Source organism: Phoxinus phoxinus, assembly GCF_949152265.1.
Source record: "Phoxinus phoxinus genome assembly, chromosome: 23".
NCBI classification, from domain to species: Eukaryota; Metazoa; Chordata; class Actinopteri; order Cypriniformes; family Leuciscidae; genus Phoxinus; species Phoxinus phoxinus.
The window spans coordinates 19,883,952-19,904,206 of NC_136898.1; the positions used below are offsets into that span (position 1 = coordinate 19,883,952).

At 38.0% G+C, this 20,255-nt stretch overlaps 2 protein-coding genes across 3 annotated transcripts in view; one reads left to right on the forward strand and one right to left on the reverse strand.

Moving 5' to 3' along the window:
- The first annotated feature begins 713 nt into the window (after positions 1 to 713).
- fstb (follistatin b) lies at positions 714 to 7,106 on the forward strand. Its single transcript, XM_079600567.1, has 6 exons — positions 714 to 881; positions 1,685 to 1,876; positions 2,101 to 2,319; positions 3,232 to 3,456; positions 3,727 to 3,960; positions 6,258 to 7,106. The coding sequence occupies exons 1-6, from the start codon at positions 797 to 799 to the stop codon at positions 6,341 to 6,343; spliced, it is 1,041 nt and encodes a 346-aa protein (XP_079456693.1). The 5' UTR covers positions 714 to 796; the 3' UTR covers positions 6,344 to 7,106.
- Positions 7,107 to 17,629: 10,523 nt separating this feature from the next.
- arl15b (ADP-ribosylation factor-like 15b) overlaps positions 17,630 to 20,255 on the reverse strand; it is a 46,760-nt gene continuing 44,134 nt past the window's right edge. For both annotated transcript variants that reach the window (XM_079599552.1, XM_079599553.1), the window contains one exon: positions 17,630 to 19,288. In XM_079599552.1, coding sequence (XP_079455678.1) covers positions 19,136 to 19,288 — 153 coding nt within the window. In that variant the 3' untranslated portion in view covers positions 17,630 to 19,135. The remainder of the gene's footprint in view (positions 19,289 to 20,255) is intronic.

A 20,255-nucleotide genomic window follows, 5' to 3' on the forward strand; every position in this document is an offset into this window, starting at 1 on the left:
ATTTGGTTACACTTTATTTTAAGGTGTCTGTGTTACCGTGTAATTATACATTTAACTGTGTAATAATAATTAACTACATCTAGCCTACTTACTATAGGGTTAGGGTTATTGGGGTGTGGTTTAGGGAGTTATAATTATGCATGATTTGTAACTACATGTAACTTTCGTAACAAGGACACTGTAAAATAAAGCGTTACCTTACATTTTATTTAGCCTCAGATGGCACTTCCCAATGTATTAACTCTGAACATTTGAAATTTCTGAGAATATTTACAATCCTACAACAATCAAAGTTTTTTTTTTTTTATCCTTTTTTAATCACATAAAAAATAAACGATTTATTCTGTAATTTAGCAGAACCGGGTTCTGTTTGATACAGTTCAAACTCAAAGTTTGGCATATGTTGAGAGAAAAAACTATTTAAATCAAATAACTGTTGTAATAATCAGCCTTTTATCCACAATAAATGCAAACAGACCCCCAAATCACTTTGCTGCGGTTATCCAACTCTTTGAACCCTATTAAAAACATAGCCCCAAATCATAATGTTGCTCTTGAGGGGAGAAAGTTTCTAGACTTACACATGTCACCTGATAAATTTCGGTGGGCAAACTATTACAATGCTCTCCCCACCCCCTATGAAGTATGAAGACCGCCCACCACAGGCATCCAACTCGAGACCCCATATAGATTTAAAAAGCGAGCCGGATTCCGTGTGTATGACAGTCACTGAGTGCGAAGCATCGGGAGAACATCTGTCTGTCTGTAGTCCGTCTGTCTCCGCTTTTTTCTGAGGATGCTACAGTTACCGCGGCTCCGCCAGGGCGTGATCGCGCTCCTCATATGGTTCGCGCACTTGATGGAACAGCAGAAAGTACAAGGTAAAGTGACATTTATGCTTTGCGAGCTGTCTTAAAGTCTGAATGAGGAATATTATGCAGTGTTAAAACCATTAATGCATTGACTTGGACTTGAGAAGGTTGCGTTTGCGCGCTGGCGCCTCTCATGCGTAAAAACTAAAAAAAAAATTACAAGTGAACTTGTTTTCAAGACACCTAGCAATTAGAATTTATAGTCGAAACTCATTAGAAAAGGAACCATATCATTGCATGCACCTTCCTGATCTTTAAGTGATTCATATTTTCATATGATGTTAAACTTGTGCAGTAAGTGGGGTATTTTTTTTCTTCTACCATTTATTATGTTTATAATGGCATTATGTCTAATCGGTTGAGCATGTTTCCGTGCAAGGCACAAAACGCTTGCACAACCTCAATATAGTGTTTCTGAAGAGTTTGAGTGGATTCAGATGGCAGAAGGACTCTTTGAACATTTGGAATTTCAACCCAAGTTTCTTAAAAAAACAAAAAAAAAACAACCTTCAATCATTTTCAAATGTGTGTTTGATCTTTTACCTGGATCTAGATAAATCTATGGGTATTTTATAGTCATAAAGCAACTTGGCACTAAAGATGCAAGCAGATATTTAACATTGAGGTGACCCAAGGTAAAAAAAAAAGAAGAAGAAAAAAGAAAGAAGAATCGGTGATTTACTGATTTGATTGTCCGACTGTGGTTATGGGCACTAATTGTCTCCAATTGGCTACATTCTATTATATTGAGTGATAACTGAGCAGAATAGTATTCAGCATGTATGAGGAGGTAATAAAGTGACTCTTTCCAGCTGGCAACTGCTGGCTTCAGCAGGGCAAGAACGGGAGATGCCAGGTTCTGTACATGTCTGGGATGAGCCGGGAAGACTGTTGTAGAAGTGGCCGTCTGGGCACGGCGTGGACCGAGGAGGATGTACCCAACAACACACTCTTCCGGTGGCTGATCTTCAATGGCGGCGCACCAAACTGCATACCTTGCAAAGGTACCCGCATAAGAGTGTTTTCATCATTTGGATGACTGGAAGTAATCTTGATTTCGATTTCAGACAGGAAATGTTTGGAACACTTGAGTATGGTATATAGCATATCAATAGTGCAGCCCTTTGTCAGTCAGTCAGAAATGACATGACCACGTTTAAACCACACATTTTTATATATACAGAACTGATATGTCAGTTATTCATAATCTTCTTTATTGATTCTACAGAGACTTGTGATAATGTGGACTGTGGTCCTGGAAAGAGGTGCAAAATGAACAAGAGGAATAAGCCGCGCTGCGTGTGCGCTCCAGACTGCTCCAATGTCACCTTTAAAGGGCCCGTGTGTGGCTCCGATGGGAAAACGTACCGGAACGAGTGTGCACTCCTTAGGGCCAAGTGCAAGAGACACCCTGACCTGACTGCGCAGTACCAGGGGAAATGCAAAAGTACGCTCACTCAAGAGAAAGAGAAAACAAAATTGACTTGACTGATTCGTTTTGTTGCGCACTAATCATAGGTGTACATTCTTCCAAAGAAAAAAGGATGTCTTTGTAATCTTCAAAAAAGAATAACCTGCTTTTTACCGGAGACATCACCTATTGGATAATATAGGATTTTTGGTAACACTTTACAATGAGGTTTATTAGTTAACATTAGTAACTAACTTAGTTAACATGAACTAAGAATGAGCAATACTTCTAAAGCATTTATTAATCTTAGTTCATATTAATTTCAACATTTACTAATACATTATTAAAATCAGAGGTTGTGTTTGTAAACATTAGTTAATGCACTGTGAACTAAACATGAACAAACAACGAACAGCTGTTTTTATTAACTAACATTAACAAAGATGAATAAAAACAGTTGTATTGTTCATTGTTCATGTTAGGTAATACATTAACTAATGTTAACTATTTAACCGTATTGTAAAGTGTTACTGGATTTTTTGTTAGCAAACTCACATTTTCAGTCACATTCTTTTAATTAACACCCACTTTTAATCCAATGAATATGGAAAATTTACATCCCAAACGAAAATTTTCACAGAATATAATTTTTTCTCTCAGAAATGTCACATTACAGAAGTTAAATGGTGGCGAATGTCATTTCACATTGACTTTTTGCGATCAAAACTAAGTAAAATGTGCATTAAAATGAGCAGAATGATAACTTGAAGTTATGCATGTTTGGTCAATTACTTGCATGTCTTTCAAATAAGAATATTATGCCCACCGAAATAGAGAGAGAATAAATACAAGATATGCTTGTATGCATAAGCTAGTTTTAAATCAGTGTGTAAAAAGCTTGTTAGCTACAGAAGCTGCCAATTTTGACAGGTTATTATTTTTCGACAGAGTCATGCTATGACGTGCGTTGTCCTGGAAGCTCAACGTGTGTACTGGACCAGACCAACAACGCCTACTGCGTGACCTGCAACCGGCTTTGCCCTGAGGCGACCTCGCCGGAGCAGTACCTGTGCGGGAATGACGGGACCGTGTATGCCAACACCTGCCACCTCCGAAGGGCCACGTGCATCATGGGACGCTCCATCGGAGTGGCCTACGAGGGGAAATGCATAGGTGAGAATAAGACGAAAATCTCGCGCTTGCACAATCCTCCTTAAACATGTGGTTCTCATTACTCTGTTTTCTGTTGCAATAACACATTCATGTTTCACATGGGTAGCAGTGACTGTTGCTGCTTTTCTGCGTTATTTAATACCTCCTCAAACCGCACGGAGTGAAACAAGACTAAACTTAACATTCAGTGTGGCCCAAAGAAGTGCTTTTACACAAAGTGAAATCATATTTTTTGGGATGCCTTCCTCATTTGGTTCGTCTATGCTTCAGACGCCAGGTCCTGTGAAGACATCAAATGCCGGGAGGGACGGAAGTGTCTGTGGAATAAGCGTACGGGACGGGGGCGCTGTGCGGTGTGCGAGGAGGACACCTGTCCCGAGAGTCGACCGGGCGACAGCGTCTGCGCCGGCGACAACGTCACCTACCCGAGCGAGTGCGCCATGAGGCAGGCCGCCTGCTCTTTGGGCCTCGTCCTGGAAGTCAAACACTCGGGCTCCTGCAACTGTAAGTAGAGGATGCTAAGCCTGGCCGCACCCTTGTCCCGCATTCCCACCCCCTGCCAGATAAACACCCCTCTTTCTTACCCCCTCCCATTGCCCCCAAAAAGGAACACAAGGACTGTCAGAGAGCGTGTATTCGGCTTCCTCTCGCAAAGGCGTTCTGTGTTTTAACTCCGAGGCAATGAGACGTTCTGATGCATTAGAAGTGTCCGGGACGGTGCAGATGTTCTCTTGCTCATCTATTGATGTCTTGAATGAGGTTAAGCCGAAATCTTTGAGGTCAAGCCTGGAAGGATTTCCGGTTTTGGGACGCGAGACAGTTCTGAACGTGCCGCTCCTCCGCAACGGTTACACTATCTGTGCGTCAGAGACAGAAACGTGACGAGTCATGTGGAAATTACATAGGGACGTAAACTCACTTAGCGTGCTCTGTTTTGTGTTGTCTCTGCCTGTGGCTGACCGGCTCCGCGATGATCGCGTGATACAGATGAGCGTGTGTGTTATGGACAAAGAAAAGCAAACCTGTTGCCATTATGGTGCACGCTCAGATATATACCAGTGTTTGGGGCAAAAATACCACTGAAAGTGACAAAAATGCCCTATAAATGTAAAATACGGGGTCAAAAAAAGTTTTTTTAACATGTATTTTAATACATAGATATATTTCTGACATATATTTTAATTGAAGTTTTTGAAATGGTTGGTATGCTGTGTGTGTGTGTTATATGGTTTAGAAATATATGCCCAGAAAATCAATTCCAAGAGGCAAATATTGCCCGCGGAATTTCATTTCTGACCCCAGCTAACATCTTTGTCTATCATCTTTATGTAATAAAGGGAAACTCAATCATTTTTTTTTACTGTCGATTTGTTATGTCCATTTTGCGCAATGTAAAAATGTAACTTACGCCGTTCACACCGACAAGGACGATAACTATTAAAGATAACGATAAGGATTTTTTATAGGCGCAGAGAAACGATTACGGCGCAGAGAAAAGATACTCCTTACGCAAAGAAAATATATTTCCATATATTTATGATCTATATATTAAATGGTTTAAATAAATTGGAAAATATATGGAATAATAAAAGCCATTAATATATTACAATATAATTGAATGATGTTGATTAATGTGCATGTTGAAAACATGTAAAGTCTGATTGGTCAAACTCAAATTAGTTGAGTTCAAAATACTCAAAATTCTCATGCAAATAGTTGCCTCAATATTTTTGAGTTACACCGAGGCAATATTTTTACAGTGTATGGAAACTGATTGCCTTAAATTTCTCAAGCATTTCGAATGCATCCTCAAGCAAAATATTGCCTTGGTTTAGCTAAAAAATAATTGAAACTAATAACAACACAACTTTTCTCGTAAATTCAACTCAGATACTTTGTGTAGCAGAAACATAACTCAATTGAGTGAAAGTAACTCACGTAAAGAGTAAATATATTGTCACATATTTGTCAATATATGAAATGCAGCACTTCCTTGTGTATTATTCAATGTAATGTAATATATTGATCTGTATATTTTTCAGTATATTTAAATTATTCACATAAGGGTCGTTGTAATCCCTTTCAGAGCGATTTTATCCAGCTGAACGATAAAAACATTGACAGCCAATCAGAATCCACCCTGTAACAAGCTCGAGCATTTAAAGTGACAGACAAGCGAACACTTCGAAAAAAATCAAACTCCGCTGGTGTGGACGCTAATATAGTTATCTTTATCGTTATCGTTCTCGGTGTGAACATACCTTTATTCTTCACGTAAAATGTTTCTAGACAACGCCACTTCTTTTGTTCTAACCTTATAATGGTTCAAATGTGGGACATAACAAATCTCATGTGGAAAAAATGTGATTTTATGTTTAGTATATGAACATGTTTAGATGGTTCAGTAGAACATTTGTTAATGCCTTAAAGTAGAACCATCTTTACCCAGCCCGAGTCTGTGTGTGGTATTCGTCATCTTCCACAAAAGCAATATTTTTGTTTATAAGAAGGGATTACGCAATGTCTCTTTGCTTGATTTGATTCGATTCTGTACGATGACTTGACAAATACAAGAAATTGTCTCCGCTAATAAAAGACAGAGGCAAGGCCCCATTCCACAGAGAAATTCAATCCCGGGCTCTCCTCCGACCCTCAGCTGTGATCCCACCACTTTGTGTGAATCGCAAAGCATTGTTAGAGATGCTTTGGGAGAAAGATGCAAGAAGTCATGCAGTAAAGACTCTGTGCCTGAATGCTGTTGTGTTTTGTACTAATGCAACAGCTGCTATATTCCTCCGCAGCGCTCTCAGAAGAGAGGGATGAAGAGGAGGAGGAGGATGAAGATTACGCGGATTATAGCCATGTATCTCGGTTACTGACTGGATAAATCACATTCAACAGCAGGACTCCATTTAAGCACAGAGTCATGTTCATATTGTACATACATGTACTCTTATTTATTTTCCGCAGACATGTGGAAGATGCTTATTGTTCTAGATGTTTATTTATACATTTTTGTCTTCTTATTTATACATTTATAGTCCGAATAAATGAACTGGCTACCGTCTTTTCTTTGTCGTCTTTGGAAGAATATTATTTATTATAATGTGCAATGTAACTCTGTGTGTGTGTGTTGAAAAGTGTATGTTACAATTTGTGAAGAAAAAAAGCTTAAACAGTTTTCGTCATAATCCCAAATGGAATATCTGCAGCAAAACCTGCATGTGTTTTATTTATTTGCAATATAATGTTCACTAATAAATGTATTTAGGTTTACAATCAAAGCTGACAAAATCAGATTTTTCAGTAAAGTATATGTATGATTTTGACACATACACCAAAAACTGGTTTTATTTGACAGAAATAATGTTGGAATCAATACATTGTGTTTTATAAAATCAAAATATACCCTTGATGCTATTTTCTGCCAATATGTTTCCTGTTTTTATGTGCTGAGACAGAGGAATCGTTTATCATATATTGTATATAATTAATCAATCTAGTATTGTTTTCTTGCCATATATTGTTTGTCTTTTTTGTTTTAGAGATCCCGCTATAAATTTATAGTTTTGTATTTGTTTGTAAATGTTTAATGTATATAAAGTTAATGATGCCATTTGTAAAGATGCAGTATAAAGAGTAAAATCATGAAAAAATGTACTTCAGTTACTGAGAGTATTATTCCTAAATGTGTGAAGTCAAGTGTAAATCTTGTCGGTTTAAATCTATAATCTAATGTTGGGATTTTGAGAATTCTTTCAGAAGGTAATTGGCCCTGACCTTGAATCCTTAAAGAGGTAATTTGTTATTCTATGCTAGTCACGAGCAGAATGATCTGAACTCACACACACACACACACACACACACACACACACACACACACACACACACACACACACACACACACACACACACACGCAGTTCTGCAGAAGCCACCGGAACTGTCTGAGCTGCAGTGGAGAAACTAATTTGCCAGGAAGTTTCACAGACGGCTAATTGTAAAGGAGAGCGTCACCACCTCTTGGCTTTGCAAGGCTTCATTAGACGCTTATCGTTAATTCAAACCCACAGAGATGTTTTTCAGACAGTGTGGGAAAACTCTTATTTTTTTTCTTCATCGGATATTGTGCTCAGCCTTTGTATATCAACATTTCTTTAGACTCTAAAAAAACAGTTCATACCAAGGACGATATCTATAAAGTTAACGATAAAGATATAGTTCTAAAAAATGTCTACATATAAAAGAATAGCAGAGTTCACACCACAATTAACAACAACGGATATTGTACACAAGTCAATATCAAAGCAATTTTTCCAGCTGATGAACAACAGCCAATCAGAATACAGCTGCTTCAAAAGCGCGAGCATTTAAACTGGCAGACGACATTTTAGGATACTGTTGACGCTAATATTATCATTATAATCAGCCTTCTTGGTGTGATTGGGCTTTAAAGGTTTAGTTCACCCAAAAATGAAAATTATTCCATAATTTACTCACCCTCAAGCAATCCCATGTAGGCTAATATGAATTCCTTCTTTCAGACAAAAACAATAGGAGTTATATTATTTTTAATACAGGCTCTTCCCAGCTTTATAATGGGAATGAATGGTAGGCTACCTTAGATTTTAAAGCCAAAAAAGTGCATCCATCCATCATAAGAGTAATCTATACGGCCCCAGGGGGTTAATGAAGACCTTTTGAAGCAAAGCGATGCGTTTTTGTAAGATAAAATACCCTTATTTAAAACTTTATAATCACTGGCTTCCGGAAACAGCCGTACACACGATCACGAGAGAGTCGAGTTCTGGCAGAGGGGTGACCTCTGACCCGACGTGGGACGTAGCGTGAGCATTGACAATCAAGCGCAGAGGACACCGCAAAACGAAATGGTGGTCACGAATTAGAAGTCTAAAACAAGTGAAAAAAAAAAATGTCCGAGAATTTCGATATAAAAGATGAGGAGGTACTTTATAAGTTGGGTCAGAGGTCACTCTTCCGCCGGAACTCGACTCTTGACGTTTCCGGAAGCTAGTGATTACAGTTTATAAAGTTTTAAATATGGATATTTTTCTTACAAAAACACATTGCTCTGCTTCAGAAAACCTTTATTAACCCCCTGGAGCTGTATGGATTACTTTTTATGATGGATGGATGTGGTTTTTTGTGCTCAAAAAACTCGGACACTATTCACTCCCATTATAAAGCTTGGAAGAGCCAGGAAATTATTCAATATCACTCAGATTGTGTTCGGCTGAAAGAACTAAGTCATATACACCTAGGATGGCTTGAGGGCGAGTAAATTATGGGATAATGTTCATTTTGGGGTGAACTATTATTTACCTTGGCTTCACTGAAACTGAAGTAAGTGTTGAGTAAGGTGAGGTCTGTGCTGGCAGGGATGATCTCTGCTCTCGCGGGACAGCTGAATCAGCAGTGGGCAGGGGGAATACGGGCGCCCGGTCCCGCTGATACCTGCTGAGCAGCATCTGTGATAGCGCAGAGACAGCGAAGAGTAATCGTATCTGAAACGACTGCAACGAGGACGATGGTAATCAGGAGTGAACACGGTGTCACTGTCTCAAGCTTGTTTTGGAAAAATAGCAGGCTGGCACTATAATGATGTTAAGAAACAGCTGACATTACATGAGAGAGGAGAGACTTTTTCCCATTGTCATGCTGATAGAGTAGAAAAAACTTGACATTACTATAAGGATTTATATTTGAATTATTTTGTGGAATATTATATCATATGGAAAGAAATCCCTATGTAGTATTTTTGTCATGTTGTCCAGTTTAAAAAAAAATCCTTAAAAAACGTGTAAGATCTCTCCTAATGTGTTTCGAAGTGAGTTATGCAACTCTTCAACAGAATTCAATTCTGGCTGTCAAGCTCCAAAAAGAAAAAAAATATTTTAAAAAGTCCATAGGCTACAACGTGCGCCAGGTTTCATACAACAATAAAAAAGCATTTGGGTTTGGAAGGGGTTTCATGCACGGCGCAGCACATAAACAAGCTTTCGCTGCAGAATTGTCTTTACCCAAGTTGTGAATGTGTTTGTATGTTTGTTTACTGAATTGAATGTGAAGACAAAAAGATTTTTTACCACAAAATTATCACCTTCATACTGAGCTGTCTTCATGTCTCTTATTACCAGCTCTTTTAATGAATCACAGACTCATGAACTTACAAGCAGGCTGTACTGGTTTACATCATTTTAATAAATCATTCATAGAATGAACTCACTGAATCAGTCAGAGTAAATTAACCGACATCTGACTCACATATTTTCAGTGATGTTCGACTCTAAATTAAGCATAGGCAAGTTTTTAAAATTAAAAGGTAGGTTAGGTAATTTCGGAGGGGCTAGCAATAGCAAGCTAGCTTTAAAAGCATGTGATCCAAAGTCTCCAAAGCCACGCTTCCTTCAAAACAATGAACGCAGATTCAGCAAAGCTTCACAAGAGATGTCTTAAAGCACATAACATTACAATAAAAATGAACGTAAACAACTTACAGAGCTATTACTTGTAGCACCTGACTGCTGCGGATTCATTTCGCCATTGATAGTGTTGACCGGCATAAATCCGAGTCTGAGGACGTGAACAGCTCTGGGTAGATGGGTCACGGGTTGCCATCTTGTATTTACAATTACAACATGGCGTGAACGCAGCAAAATAGTTGTTTTGGTTCGAGAGGAACTGTAAAAGGCGGCGGCTGTTTGTTTGCGGCGCTCAGTGACTATGTGTCTACAACCTTACTGTACGCACTTATGATGTGTGACGTCTGCCGAGCGGGTGTGCGGAGATATGGAAATACATGTTGACAGGCAGGAAGGACATCCAATAATTGCATTCAGACCGAATGCAATGATTGGATGAATATTTTTTGGTCATGATGAGACTTCCACAGAAAATATATATTTTTTTATATTTAGACCACTATTATTGATTGCTTTCAGGATGTGAGTTTTAACCAGAATAACAAAAAGCGTTTATGGAAAAAATTGCCTACCCTACCTTTAAATGAGTAGCTTATCAGTACCGATTTCCATATCACAATGTGTAGTCATTTTATGTGTGTGTGTGTGTGTGTGTGTGTGTGTGTGTGTGTGTGTGTGCAATAAACAATATTTTAATAAAAAAATAAAAAAAAATAGGGGGAAATGCAATAGTTGCAATAGTTTTTTGTTGCAAAGAGATTTTTCTCTAGGTTACAGTGCATTATGGGATAACTCTCGCCAAAATTTAACCTAGACTCTTTTTGTTAATCTACCCGAGTCAAACATTCGTGTAAAAGCATAATTAGAATGGAAACGCCACTTTTAAGATTTACCGTATTTCCGTTTTCGGTCAAAAAGCCTTTTGAATGGGAGCGCTAGGGGCACGTATATGATAGCATCAAAATTGCTATTTTTAAAACACTAAGGAGGCTCGACACAACATGAAACTGTGCTCGAAGTATCACCAGCGGCTCTACACATGAACTCTAGCATTGAGGACATTGTTTGTGTACACAGAGTTTAATAAAAAGTTACTTTATCAGTTAGTGTTTCCGGTGGCTGGAATTTTGTCAGTCAAAAGTAGTCGATCTCCGAATGCAACGTAACATGAGGAGAGAAAAGATGGAAAGCACCTAAAGCTTGTTTCCATATAAATTGCCATGCACTAAGTGTCTAAGTTATCATGCTTTTCATTGGGATTACAAGTTCATGACATTTCCTCATATGGAGTCAGTTCATTACGTTGCATTCGGAGATCGACTACTTTTGACTAACAAAATTGCAGCCACCAGAAACACTAACTGATAAAGTCTTTTTAGTAAACTTTGTGTACACAAACAGTGTTGTCAATGCTCAAGTTCATGTGTAGAGCCGCTGGTGATACGTTTTTCAGTTTTATGTTGTGTCGAGCCTTCTTAGTGTTTTAAAAATAGTGATTTTGATGCTATCATATACGTGCCCCTATAGCGCTCCCATTCAAAAGGCATTTTGACCTAAAACGAAAATACGGTCAATCTTAAAAGTGGCGTTTCCATTTTAATTATGCTTTTACACGAAAGTTTGACTCGGGTAGATCAACAAAAATAGCCTAGGTTGCAATTTGGCGAGAGTTATCCTTTAACTGATGTTAACAACTTTTGATTTTAATAATGTATTGGTAAATGTTGAGATTAACATTAACTAAGATTAATAAATGATGTATTGTTCATTGTTAGTTCATGTTTACTAATGAAGTTGACAAATAAAACCTTATCAAGTTTTTTTTTGCAGCGCAGTACAAACATTCAATTGAAAGGTCTACGATTTTCGGCCCAGCTCTCTAGGTGTAAATCAGTACAAAAAAGGACAGTGCTAAAAAAATAAAAGCATAAAGTGTTGTGTGGCACAAACAAAATGTTGGGAGAGCACCAGTCTGGAGAGAACAGAGCTCTGTGGGTCATTTCCTGACGGTTCATTGGGGTCTCTCCAGCAACCAGTCCACCGGATCCCCGCTGGGTCTCTCATAGAAGTTCAATACCAACGTGCGAGTCAGTCGATGTCTGCGAGACAGCCACTGGTCATCTGAGGTTTAGCTCAATCTGTGTACGACTGATGCCTGGAAATAGCATGAGAAATGTACTTGAGGGTGTAATCGAATAGTTCTGCTGCTCTGGACAGCAGTCAAAACAGTCTCTTCTGCCTGTCTCTGTCCACTTTTGATGAAGGCAACCCGGAGTGTTTCCGTTCCACGCCGTATACAGACCTTAATCTTGCTTTATACACTCAGTCTGTTGACTTAAGTGTTTATGGAGCGTTATTAAAACCAGAGAGGCCTGTAGAGTCAGTGACTGATGGCCCTGTATGGAAAAACCACGCTTATTAATGTGCTGTTGACTGTTCTTGCCATCTCAGAAATGTTCTCCATTAGCAGTCGTACGAATTTGGTTTTAATTTGAACAAGGAAATGGAATTTCCGTACGCTTCCTCAAAGCTCGACTTCAATGAGCCGACAGCGAATCGCGTTCGAATCTGAGGGAACCGAATCTGCCGTTAAAAACAATCAGCAATTAAAGCCTGGCATGAGGCTTTGAAACAAGATCACAGACCGCCGCTATAAGAGACTATCATTGTGTTCTAACATTACTAAGAGTTTTTCTCACTCGCTAATGGAGAACGTTTCCTAAATGAGCATGCATGCCTCGTTACCCCAGACGGACAACGTTTGATGTTCCAGGATTGAAAAGAGGAGAATGTACATTTTGTCCTTACATTTGAACTTTGTGTCGCAACACAATGCAAAATGGCATGCGCGCTACATTCACTAATGGAGGCAACTCCAGTCACAGCCCTAACTCATTATAATCATTCATGGGAACGTGCATGTGCTTTTCTCATCTGCATGAAGGGAAAAAGCACCGCAAAAGGGTCGTTGCTTTTCAGACGCGTGGTTCTTTTGCTTTGAGTAAATATGTGACCCTGGACCACAAAACCAGTCAACATGGGTCAATTTTTTTTTACAATTGAGATTTATACATTACAAGCTGAATAAATAAGCTTTCCATTGATGTATGGTTTGTTAGGATAAGACAATATTTTGGCCGAGATGCAACTATTTGAAAATCTGGAATCTGAGGGTGCCAAAAAATCAAAACATTGAGAAAATCCCCTTTAAAGTTGACCATTTATGTTCACGATTGTGCTGCATTCAATCAGAAATATACATGTTTTATATATTTATGGTAGGAAATGTACAAAATATCTTCATGGAACATGACCTTAACTTAACATCCTACTGATTTTTATCATTAAAAAATATAATTTTGACCCATACAATGCATTGTTGGCTATTGCCACAAATATACCTGTGCGACTTGTGACTGGTTTTGTGATCCAGGGTCACATATGGCCTAGTTAAGTACATTTTCATTGGCAATTCTGGGATTCTTGAGTTTCATTGTGGAATATAAGAAAGAAAAAAAAAACCCATGTACTGTCTGGTCAATTTTGAGATTTTGGGCTGTATGGCTTTTCACAACTTGTCGTTTCAGACTAGTGGAAAGAAACATCCGAAATACACTGTGTTTATTTTATTGCACTTTATTTCCACCTGTAGATTTCAGTTACAATACATATCTTTAAAGTTGGTTTCTCAAAATGTGTTTTCGCATGGTATCGGAAACGTCCTGCTTCCTACTTCTGAAGTCGTGATTACGAGCTCGGCGCATTCAAGAGCTTTGTTGTCGGAAAGAGAAGAAATCTTGGAGGACAACAGGTTTATTCTTGCCTATTTATTGGGAAAATCTTATTAAAGCCAAAATATTTAACATCCCATTCATTGACAACCATATAAACATTGACCACGTTATCTATAGATTGCTGACAATTCTGGAATCTCGGTCAATATACAGGCTATTACTTTTAACATGGATGGATGAGCTTTTTTGGATGGGCTTCAAAATCTCAGGTACCATTCACTCCCATTAAAAAGCTTGGACGAGCCAGGATATTTTTTAAGTCATAGAAAGTCATATACAACTATGGCTTGATGGTGAGTAAATGATGGGATCATTTTCATTTTTGGGTGAACTAACCCTTTAACGACTGGACGAGGCGATGTAGCTGCTGTGGAAAAAACTAATAAAGCATATGAGGAGCAATCGTTCTGCCCTTCGCCATGTTTAAAGTTTATGGCCCGCACAACTTGGGGAACTTGGGTATCAGAATTATCCCTGAGCTTGCCAGAGGTAAAGATATACGAGAGAGCGATCATGTCCAATTTTTAACTAGGAAACTCATATTTACGATCATCCCGATAGCATGTGAAGCCAGCATTTACACAAAACTTTTATTCCTGACTGAAGGTTTTTACAGAAGGGGTTTGTTCATAATCATATAGTGCATCATTTGCCTAATTTTCTACAAATTTATTCCAGCTGTTGACAGTATTTCCTGATTTAAGGAGTGATAAAAAAGAAATATCCCAAAAATCTTTTGACTCTAATTCTAAGTCAACAAAATCAAATGTTTGCGATTCTTCATGTAATCAATCAAAGTATGATAATATCTATTAGTTAAAAGTTTTACCCTTTCTACATGGGGTGTCTTGCCTCAAAGGGATAGTTCAACCACAAATGTAAAATCTTTTATCATTTGGTCGCCCTCGTGTCAAAGCGCGGGTGGGGTCCAGTGCGGTTGTTTTGGACCCCATTGACTTTCATTGACAAAATCTGTTGAAATATTCCTCTGAATATCTTCTTTTGTGTTCCGCAGAAGAACGAAAAGTCTTACAGGTTTGAACTCTCATTTTAAGAGCTGCAAAAGAAACTCATAACTATAAAAAAAAATAAGACACTTTCTGAAACTCTCCCATTGCACAAGATAGAGAGCATTTTAAGAAGATTACTGTAAGGCTGTCAGACAGACTGACACTGGGGGAAAGGAAGAAGATATTGAAAGTGTGTCTCGCAGACAGCTTTGTGAAGTTCTTCAGACATGGTTCAAGTTTAAAGATGAATAAAGTGTTCATCTGTCTACATATTCATATTCGTCTGGGACATAGCGTGAGTGAGCAATTTCAAATGGTCTCAGGTTATTTTAGATAATGTCTCTTCTCCAGACACAATACCATTACCAAAAGATGAATCTTTCAGAAGTTCGTTCTTTTACAACGTCATTTACATTTCGTTCTGTCAAAACAGGTTTTGTCAGTCAGATCTCAAAATCAGAGGAATACTTTTCTGTCTGCCCCCAGAAAGCAAAGTCAAAGACAATTTTAATGTTGTATTGAGAGATTATTAACTGAATTACAGTCAGAAGAACTGTGTGTCAAGGGGAAATGAGACAAGAGGAAGAACACTTTAAAAAAAAAAGTTATATTTCAGGATGTCTGCTGAAACTAGAAGAAAGTTTCTTTAACATGCAGTCATACACTAAACTGGTAATATCCCGTTAAACTGGCAGCTGTGGTTGCCAGAAATCACTTATTTCATTAAGTGATATAATGTAACAAAATCGGACTTTTTACCGTAATATGTACCGATGACCACCAGAATAGTACAGGTGGCACAGTAGAAAACCGCATGATGAATCAGAGCTCACCGTAAGCAGCCTGTTCATTAAACATTAATAAGTTACATTAACTAAATAACATAACCCTAATGTGCATTACCGCTAACAAAAATAAGAAGAAACAAAATTATTGTAAAAAATTTAATCATGTGATCTGTAATCAAGGGACTTCTGGGAATGTCCTTTTACTGTTTTTTAATACATCATATTATTTGGTAAAGATATATTCATAGTTTTACTTGCAAAAATCATAAATTTGACAGTATTTTACAGTTAAATTACATATAATGTGTTAAACCATCACCATATATATAAGGTAACTTACAGTTAACAAGTTTCTACTGTATTTTACTCTTTTTTTTTAAATAAAATAAAAATATAATATAATAAAAAATGACAAAAAAAAAAGTTTTAGTGTAGAATACACACTGGTCTAGTGATTGTGGTCCTGCTTACCCTAAGGAAGGTGAGCGAAGAATATTTGCACAATTTGCATTTGAAATAAAAATATGAACTTAAATAATAAATACTGAACATAAATCATATTTACATAAACCAGCCAATATTTGAATATAGCAAGCGAAACAATTTTAAACATTTTGTAAAAGTATTCATATAAATAATGGTTGCACTAGCACTTTCTGCATTTGAAGGCAAAGTTGAGCAACAGGTACAGCATAACATTCATAAAATTAATTGTACTTTTCAGTTTTGGCATACGTTTTAGAATGAAAACACTAATCCTCATTTACATCTGTCGAATACAGTCAGGTGCACATGATGATCCCTTTATATACTGTATGTATGTCATTTATATAATGTAAACATAATTTGATGAAGGGGATGACACATCTTACCCCACTCTCACCTAAAAAAACAACATTTCACTTAAATTGTAAGTTCGCCGAATTTGTATTGCTTCAATATCAGTAGTTTTTGTAAAGGAATGTCTACTCTTTTACTGTTACCTGGACCAAAAAATTCACATTTTAGTCGTCAGCAAAAGTTTTTGCGTCATCTGACTTTTGGCCAAGCTCCAGGGCGTTTTAATGAAAACAACAGATTGTAGTTCCACGTTTTTGTATCCCTACACACGGAGAGTCTGATCGGAAAAGGGTTATTAACAAAACAGTGTTGTAAGAGTAGTTATCACTGACTATCACTTTGTCTACTCTTTAAACAGCGCTATGGCAGCAGCTTTCTTACCTGTACGCGATGGCGTTTTGCTTTGGGAAGTCGGGTGGAACTGACAGGACGACGGTTTACTCTCAATCGCTTCCCCTCCTTTTGGGCCCAAACACTGTGTTCGTTGTCATCCAGTTTGAAATGTTGACTACAAACACTACAAAAAGTTTTTTCAGATTCTTTTCAACCGTGGTGTTCTCTCCATATTCTTTGCAGCCTTATGCTTTTGTTCCCACTTTCCCAGCATCTAGAAATGTGTCGTCTGTCAATTTAGCTCTAGATCTTGTTTTGAGTCTGGTTTGTTGGAAATCCCTACAAGCCAATGAAAAGAAACGGCCTCCATCTAGTAGTTTTGTGGGTTATGAGGACAGCTGGAAATCACAGTAGATGACTAATCCATAGACAGGGAAACACTATGACTAATCACTATTGAGCAGATGAGCCATAGAGATGCCGGCGTTCCTTACGCTTTAGTCAGGAGAGAGGTCAAAGCCTCCCAGATGACTAAAACAAGGGAAAGTATCAAAAGAAGGACAGCTTTACTTACTGCTAAATGGGTCAATGACACAACAATTGGAAAAGTTTTAATTTGTGAATTAAAATTAATTTCATAATTTTTGGGGGGCAAAAATATCAGGATGGTATCTTGAGATCACAAAGGAAAAAGCCCCTTTGAAAGAATGAAATTCTTGAAAACGAAACCTTATTGCCTATTTTGTCATAATCACTATTATTATTATTTCTTAGAAAAGCATTTTTGTTCAAATATTATATAAATATTAGCAATTATTTGTCTGCCAAAAAAAACACCACAAGACAGGAAATGATATCATATAGAGAGAGCCCCCGAATACCCCAATTACAGTGTCAAGGTCAGTAAGTCTAGATAATGTTCTCGTCCATTATTCACGAGACAAAAAAGTGAAACACGATACCGTCCCACAAGCAAATGACGGAAGACAACACGTTTGTCCTTCTGCCTTTATTTTCCATGTTGCTCAGTGGAAATGATGCACAAGTACACATAAACACTGTCAAACATGTGAATGACTTGATGCCACCTTGGTAAACTGCTAAAAGTCCACCTAGACTTTCTTTCCGGTACAAAGATGTCCTTTCCAGAGACTAATCTGTAACAAATGTACAAATATTTGAATTACAAAAAGGCAGCTGAACTGGTTCGGAGGGTATAAAATTGTAGTAGATATAAATAAAACACAAGGTGATGGCCGAGTCTGACGATGACTATGCGTTCGAGGTGTTTTTCAAAGGATACCTGCTTCTGGAAGTGTGGCTGATGTGGCACATGACTGGTTTGGTGGCTCTTGCATTAGTTTCCTCTGTTCACGTGTCTGGGAACTCATCTAAACGGGACGACTTTGAGACTAGAGGAGGCGTGCTTATGCAAAGAGAGTGTTTTACATTCAGGGCCAGCAGAAATACAAAAAGATTCACAAACAAATAATAATGCGATATCCAAAACAAGCACATGGGTCAATACATCATGCATACAAAATCGAAGGCTCTGTCGTTGTTCCCCTACAGGGACCGATTGTGGTTTTAGTGTCTATGGTGAAAAGACAAAGTCAAACCGGTGTTATATTTTTCAGTAGGGCTTTGTCAACCATTACCATCCGAGATAAAAGAGATAGATGAGCAAAACCCTGGATATGTTCAGCTTTGAAATAATACTAGACCCAAGTTATAAAAACACCTTCGTGTCCTCAACGATCTTAAATCAAAAATGTGCGTTTATCTAAATCTCCAAATCGACCGCGGCTCCATGCTGTTAAGAGATATTACATGACAGGAGGAGATTTTATTATATATTTTTTAAGACTCAGGAATCACTCATAACTCCACTTTTCACTTCACAGCCACAAATATTTAAGACGGCAAATTGTGAATTACATCTAAAGACTGTCATTTGTGAGAACACACACTGAAACGTTTGTTTTAAAAATACATTATCACTCACATTAAGGCTTTTAAGTACAAACTGGCAACTCTCACTCTCTCAAACACGCATTCACGCAATCACTCAAGAAAACAAACCACGGACTACATGACTTCCAGTTGCCCTACGTGACCAAGCATATGGTTAAATCATCTATTTAGGAGCAATGTGCAACTAGGTCTGTATTACAAAGAACTGATATAACCATTTTACTGACAATGGCAATCGTGTGTTCTGGGTTAATACGTGTGGTTTGAGAGAAGGTATCAAACTTCAGGGCTGAAGTACCTTCTTTTTCTGCAGATATGCATCCTTACGTGAGGATTTACCAAAGTCCATTTTTCCATGGCTCAATTAGTTTCACCACAGTAACAAAGTTAAAGTAACTACGTAGTTTACACAACGGCCATGGTGACTGGAGATGTGCTGGCCTGTGGTGAGTTGGCGATGGGTAGTGTCTGAGGGATGCTGGGATGTCACATCCCTGGGTCATATCCTGCCTGCGTCCTGGTCCTTCTCCTCCAGCAGATGAATGAGCTGACCAAAGGTCTCCTTTACCACGTCCATGTTGTCCACCGTGCTTCCCTCCAGAATCCAGCTCTTGCCCCGTGCCAGGGGTTCCAGCTCAAAGTATTTCTTTATCTGTGTGTGAGATGAAGAGATGGAGAAAGAAATGAGGCTTCTTACACTATCAACCTTATTTTTAACGGCCATTTGTGCAACTTGTGTCATTTGCTTCCACTTATTTTGGCTGTACAAAAGCAGTCTGTTGTGGATTTTTCGTTATTTAAAATGTGTTCGATTCAAAATCGATTCTCAAAGACCACAAATCGATTTATTTATCCATCACCCAAAAGCCAGTATTAGCTTTCCTACACTGTTTAAAGCCTTGCAGCCTCCATGTTTACAGCTAATGCGGTGAGATTTTATGTTAGTTTTATCTTAAACATAAAATAACCTGATCCTGATTGATCAAGACTGTTCTGACTTTCAATTTTCAGCATACATTTTCATCTTGCATCAAAATCCTGTCTATTCATTGTATGCATTTGAAGTTGGGTTTTAATGTACCCCAGTGTACCTAAAATAAAAAGAGTTTAATATACAGGTTTGTGGCTCTTAATTTCTTTTTATTAATTAACCACTTGTAAACTTATGTTCACCGTTCTTTTTTATAAATATAGGATTTGAGGATTGTATTCACTGAGTCGAATCAGGTGGAACTGATCTAACTGATAAACTAGCACTGTAGCAAATCAATCCTGAGATCAGACTGTTAGTCTGTATATTAAAACAAGATCTTTTAACAAACTTTTGGCTGTGTTTTGTTATTTTGGAACAAGTTTCCCCTACTGACCAATAAGAACGCAGGCTGAATTGTATCTGTAAATATTCATCTGTAAATGAGTTCCAAAATAAAACAACAAGATCTTTATTCTACTGAAGTTAGAAAGTATGTGGTATCGGCCAAGAAATTCCAATGTATTAGCCAGGGGAATATGAGGACAAACTTGTAGTACTAGCGCCAGTCCTTTTCAACGGGGCAGAAATGGGAGGGGAGACAGGAATGCGATCAGTGTTCGCTATGGTAGATAATTTGGAGGAAAAC